The sequence below is a fragment of the Bubalus kerabau genome, chromosome 2 (genome assembly GCF_029407905.1).
Source record: "Bubalus kerabau isolate K-KA32 ecotype Philippines breed swamp buffalo chromosome 2, PCC_UOA_SB_1v2, whole genome shotgun sequence".
NCBI classification, from domain to species: Eukaryota; Metazoa; Chordata; class Mammalia; order Artiodactyla; family Bovidae; genus Bubalus; species Bubalus kerabau.
In genome coordinates, this window is record NC_073625.1 from 185,909,206 (window position 1) to 185,915,205 (window position 6,000).

At 43.4% G+C, this 6,000-nt stretch overlaps 1 protein-coding gene across 3 annotated transcripts in view; it reads left to right on the forward strand.

The window, feature by feature from the left end:
• SH3BGR (SH3 domain binding glutamate rich protein) overlaps positions 1 to 5,072 on the forward strand; it is a 77,614-nt gene extending 72,542 nt beyond the window's left edge. For all 3 annotated transcript variants that reach the window (XM_055569718.1, XM_055569716.1, XM_055569715.1), the window contains 2 exons: positions 663 to 812; positions 4,642 to 5,072. In XM_055569718.1, the coding sequence (XP_055425693.1) occupies positions 663 to 779 (117 nt within the window). In that variant the 3' untranslated portion in view covers positions 780 to 812; positions 4,642 to 5,072. The remainder of the gene's footprint in view (positions 1 to 662; positions 813 to 4,641) is intronic.
• The last annotated feature ends 928 nt before the right edge of the window (positions 5,073 to 6,000 follow it).

Genomic DNA, 6,000 nt, shown 5'->3' on the forward strand with positions numbered 1-6,000 from the left:
ATATGCTTGAGAGGAATCATGAAACTCATTAGAATTAACATATTGCCAGCAGAACCATCCCAGGGTGAAGCGTCTCTGTTTAGGAAGATGATGTCTGTGTGTGTGTATATGTGGTGAGTGTATGTGTGTGGGTTGTGTGTGTGTGTGTGTTGGGCATGGATGTGTGTGTGTGGTGGATGTATGTGTGGGGTGTGTTGGGAGGGTATGTGTGTGTTGTGTGTTGAGTGTGTGGTGGTTTTTGTATGTTGGGTGTGTATGTGGTAGGTGTATGTATGTGGTGAGTGTGTGTGTGAGGTGTGTATGTGTGGGGTATGTGTATTCTGTGTGTGTGTTTGGTGTGTATGTGTGTGTGGTAGGTGTATATGCAGGGAGTGTGTGGGGGAGTATGTGTGTGGTGTGTGTGGGGTATGTATGTGATGTGTTTGTGGGGTATGTGTGTGGTGTGTGTATGTGTTGGGCTTGTATGTGTGTGTGGTGGGTATATATGTGGGGTGTGTATGTGTGGCGGGTGTGTGTGTTGTGTGTGTGTGGTATGGGTATGTTGTGTGTGTGTGTTAGATGGGGTGTGGGAGGCCCTGACCTCTAGTCTGATATTTTACACTCTTCCTCACCATATCTGTTGACCCTTACACGTCTCCATAACGGTGTAATTTTTGTTAAAGACAAAAGAAGTAACTGCAGAGGGAGCAGAAGGGGAAGCAGAGGGAGAAGAAGCTGAAGAAGGAGAAGAGGAACCAGGAGAAGAAGAAGGAGAAGGAGACGAGGAAGAAGAGTCTTAGGCCTTTTCATGCTCTACTTTTCCACTTGTCCAGGTAGCCACATCGTTCTGGGGTTGAAGGCTTGCTTATTACTGTCCGCCGTCTAGACCACATTTCACTTAGTGACGGAGGTGGATTCCAATTCGACCTGTTTGTCTTCCCGAGGCCCTGGGCTGCCCCTTCTTGGAGCTGCTGGGCTGGTGAACTCTCCTGGACCCGTTTCTTGGGCACCAGGGCAAGGAAGGCTGTGGTTGATACAATTTCTAGTAAAAAGTGTGACTTTCAGGTGAGGAAGTTTGTGTTGCACCTGCTGCTGCTTCTTCCTCTTTATTTAAGTGAAAGCACAGGAAGTATTCTGTTCTCAGCATCTATCACATGAACTCCTTTACGTATCTGTGGGGGAATTTACAATAGATGTTCATAACAATGGCGATAAATTATCAATACAACCTAAAAAAAAAAACCACAAAGCTGGCTGCCCATGAAAAAAAATATTGCCAGATTCAATGATAAGTACTTGATATTACTATTCATTGATTTATATAAAAACATTCCATTTATTCAATATTAGCCAGAGCACTCATGTAGAAACAGTTTGCAATATGGTGAAGTCACTTTAGGTATCTTTGACAAGTATGCTTACTACCTTGTAATTTTAAACTTCTATTGACAATGAAAAAGAATTATGTGGTTCTTAACAGTTCGGTGAGTTAACCCTTTTGTTTTTCAGTAGCTCAGTCGTGTCCGACTGTTTGTGACCCCATGGACTGCAGCATGCCAGGCCTCCCTGTCCATCACCAACTCCCAGAGCTTACTCAAACTCATCTCCATCAAATCAGTGATGCCAACAGTTTCATCCTCTGTCGTCCCCTTCTCCTCCTGCCCTCAATCTTTCCCAGCATCAGGGTCTTTTCCAATGAGTTGGCTCTTGGCATCATGTGGTCAAAGTATTGGAGCTTTGGCTTCAGCAGATAACCCTAAATGTATTATATTAGTAAGATGCTGAAAGTGGATATTGAGGACACAGAGAAAATACTCAAATGTTGTGGCCTATACAGAAAAGATGATAAGGTCATTAAGAGCTATAAAAGTATCTGGTATAACAGACTTTTAGCAAATACCCATGTGAACATTATGTTTCCATTGACATGATTTGACCTTGCCAACAGATTTGAGGGCAAGTATTTATTCTCTAGGGCAGTGAGGCTCACAATTTGCTCTGGTACCCTAAGGGTTCTTGTTCATTAAAAAAAAAAAAAATTTTTTTTTTTAGTCTCCTTTCTGTCTGTACCATGCCTCCACTGAAGCAGGTAAGACCGATTTGGCGGCTGTTGATACCAGGGGAGCAGGAAGAAACAGAGGATGAGAGAATGAGCGCTGGACACACAACAAGTCTTCAGTTAAGGTCTGCAGTCACACTTGGAGCCTGTCTAGTGGAGGGCAGACAAAAGGGTCCCACTGTAGACAGGAAAAGAAACTCCAGTGCTTATAAATATCAGCTAACATAAGGCTCCACACTGTGCACCAAAGACCAATTTGAATAGTATATATCTCTCCTTTTAATATACTTACACTTATACATAAAATACTGATACTAAAAAAAAAAAGATGTATTTTTAGGAAATCTTGGAGCTGGTGGGAGCAGCCATCACACTGTATTATTGCGACTATGGAAGTTTCATCACTGCTTTATTCAAATTACAAAGCAAATCTGAAAGTGAAAGTGTTAGTCACTCAGTTCAGTTCAGTTCAGTCACTCAGTTGTGTCCAAATCTTTGCGACCCCATGAACCGCAGCACGCCAGGCCTCCCTGTCCATCACCAACTTCCGGAGTCCACCCAAACTCATGTCCATTGAGTTAATGATGCCATCCAACCATCTCATCCTGTCGTCCCCTTCTCCTCCTGCTCTCAATTTTTCCCAGCATCAGGGTCTTTTCCAATGAGTCAGGTCTTTGCATTAGGTGGCCAAAGTATTGTCCAACTCTTTGAAACCCCATAGACTGTAGCCATCCAGGCTCCTCTGTCCATGGGATTATCCAGGCAAGAATACTGGAGTGGGTTGCCATTCCCTTCTCCAAGGGATCTTCCTGACCCAGGGATCGAATCCAGGTTTCCTGCATTGCAGACAGATTCTTTACTGTCTGAGCCCCAGGGAAGCAAATCTAGCCCATCATTTGATGCTTTCCCAGGTGCTTTCTTTCATTTTGTGACCACACAGACCTCCACTTCAGGTCCAGATGATGATCAATTTGGAAGCGATCTCATTTCTTTATTTTTAATTTTCTTCTAAGTAGAAGAAAAAAGTTACAATTGAGAATTCAGTCTGATTAGTGTCCCTAATCCCATTTCTTAGGAATGGATTAGGACTCAATTTTGAAAAAAATGAAGACTGGCAAGTTAACTTTTAGAATTCTATCTGAAGAATGATAGAAAAGGAAAATATGCTGATATTTATAGCAACCTTCCCCTCAACAGTAAAAGACTCATAAATACAGTTAAATGCATTTCTATTCACTCCGCTTGTAAAGTCTTTTAAAATTATGCAATTTAATGTGATACTTATAAAAAATATTGAATATGAAATGACACAGTTGAGAGAGAATCCTTCAGTAGCCAGATGGCTCTATAGACTGATTAAAAAAAAAAAAACCTATGGCAAGGCCATTTTACCTGTTTCTCTGATGATGAGATGGTTGGATGGCATCACTGACTCAATGGACATGAGTTTGAGCAAGCTTTGGGAGTTGGTGAAGGACAGGGAAGCCTGGCGTGCTGCAGTCCATGGAGTTGCAAACAGCTGGACATGACTTAGTGACTGAACAACAACAACCTATGCCTTCTAGTTTGGAATTTAGTTCGTAGAAGTTTGTCGTGAGGTCAAAATGCCTGGCAGGGAAGGCAAGAATCACTTTCCTAAATCGCATCCCTGACCCCCAGAGAGATCCTATGTCCTTGAAAATGCAACTTGAAATGCATGGCATGGCGCATTTCACTGGGCAAACCATTCTGTGTCTAAAAGCAAACCATCTCATAACTCATGCATATGCCAGGCATTTTGCTTGAAGAAATGGTCCTAGGGAGAATATGGCCGTGAATGGAACTATGAAAGATTTCTCATTTCTTATATTTGAAATTGATGCTAAGTTGATGCCCCAGGAGAAACAGTCTATAGTCTGAGACTGAGTTCTGTCTCCTAACGGGATGCTGCTTTATGCTGTCTCTAGTCTAGCTGTGGATCATTTCAACTACCCCTGCTTGCTCCTGCCTTGCTTCCCCCCCACCCCCAGGACTAAGCTGTAAATTCAGTCTCTCCATTTTTCATGAAAATGCAATGGGGAAACTGTAATGGAAGATGCCAGCTTCCCTCTGTTGTTTGATAGGTTAGTACGGAGAAAGGATATAAACCTCGGCTAGTTTTCCACAAGAAAAATTTAATTTCCTGTCTTTGCCCTTGATGAGTAGTAGTTTCTAGAATAAAAGGCAGTTTGACTCTTGATTGGAGAAGGAAATGGCAACTCATTGCAGTATTCTGGCCTGGAGAATTCCATGGACAGAGAGGAGCCTGGCAGGCTGCAGTCCATGGGGTTGCTAAGAGTCGGACATGACTGAGTGACTTCCCTTTCACTTTTCACTTTCATGCACTGGAGAAGGAAATGGCAACCCACTCCAGTGTTCTTGCCTGGAGAATCCCAGGGACGGAGGAGCCTGGTGGGCTGCCGTCTATGGGGTCACATAGTTGGACACAACTGAAGTGACTTAGCAGCAGCAGGAGCAGCAGAGCGACTTTCACTTCACTTCTCTTGATAAATAATTAAGTTTGTGGTAAACATTCTCTGTCTCTCTTTAATTTTCATCTCCCTAATATTTTCCCTTTCTTTTAGGAAACCCAAACCATGAAGCACCATTTCATCTGTCTCCCCACAAACTGAATTCAACAAAACGCTTTGGCCTGAAGCTAGCACACCTCTGTCAGGATGTCCAGGGTTCACCGGGGAATTGTATGATATGATGCGATTAGATCTCCACACATGTATTTACTTAATCATATCGACATGAAATCAAATGTGAAGACAGCCCACACATACTTTCACGGGCCTGACATTTGTGGCCTTTGCTTAAATTTTTTTTGCTTTGCATGAATAGTCCTTCTCACTAATACCCTGAAAAAAAAATTACAAAATATAGAACTTCTCTTTGTGATAAGACAAAAGTACTTCTTTGTATGTGCCTTATGCTACTTTTCTCAGAATTAGCTTTGAAGATGAAGAACTTTCCAGAGAACAACCATACAAATAAAGTTGAATAACAAATATCTTGTCCCAAGGAGTGGATTTCTTCATTTCTAGCCTCTCCATGTACAGGCTGGCTCAGTCTGTCTGTAGTGGGGGGCAGGGGGTGGTCCTGGATCCTCGGCAGAACTTTTCTGTGCCCGCTGGGATGGATGCTTTTTGTTGCATCAATGTCATTGGTCCATGTTTTCCAATGACACTGATTGTCTCATTATGTCCTATTTTGTATTATTTGCACCACTGTGTACCTTGTCTCCCAAGCCTTGTTTAAATGTCGCTGCTGTCCATGTGTGTAGGGATCTTGAGGCAGACAAAGAAATTCGCCACCCTAGTGCCCTGTGCACGTTTCCACGCTGGAGGGAGTGGCTGCTTCTGCTTCTCCTGTACTGATTGATTCGCAGCCATGACTGCTACGTGCAAAGCCTGTGACTGTAATCTTGCCTCCTGATGCTGAGTGTCTGTTCTCCAAGAGCTGGTCCAGCCCCTTGACTTGTTCACCAGGTAGGTTTGAAGCGTTTCTCTGCTCACCTGCCCCATCTTAGTGTCTGATAGCAATTTTTTCCCTTCCTCGTAAGGTTTTGCTGACATCTCGCCCCTCTCTGCGTGTGTGGTGCTCTGTGTGCTTTCCTTGCAGCCAGGATTGCTTCTGTGCCACCAGAAGGGCCCTTCTCTGTGCTGTTTTCTTAATTGAGGACAAAGCTGGCTGTCGACTTGGAGTAGCCCTTAACTTTTCCTCCTCCTAAGTCTGCCTATTGATTTTGTGGCTAAGCCTGTTGGTGTCACTGGGGAATGTAGTCTCTGGTGGCAGAAGTCGTGTGGCTCACGGGAACTCTGGCAGACAGCTCTTTTCTGGTTACCCTGGTAACAAAAAGAGGCATTTTGAAGAGAATTAACATTATTTTGTTCCAAAATGTTGAAGTAGACTCCTCTGAGGAAATTTCTCTCCTTGTT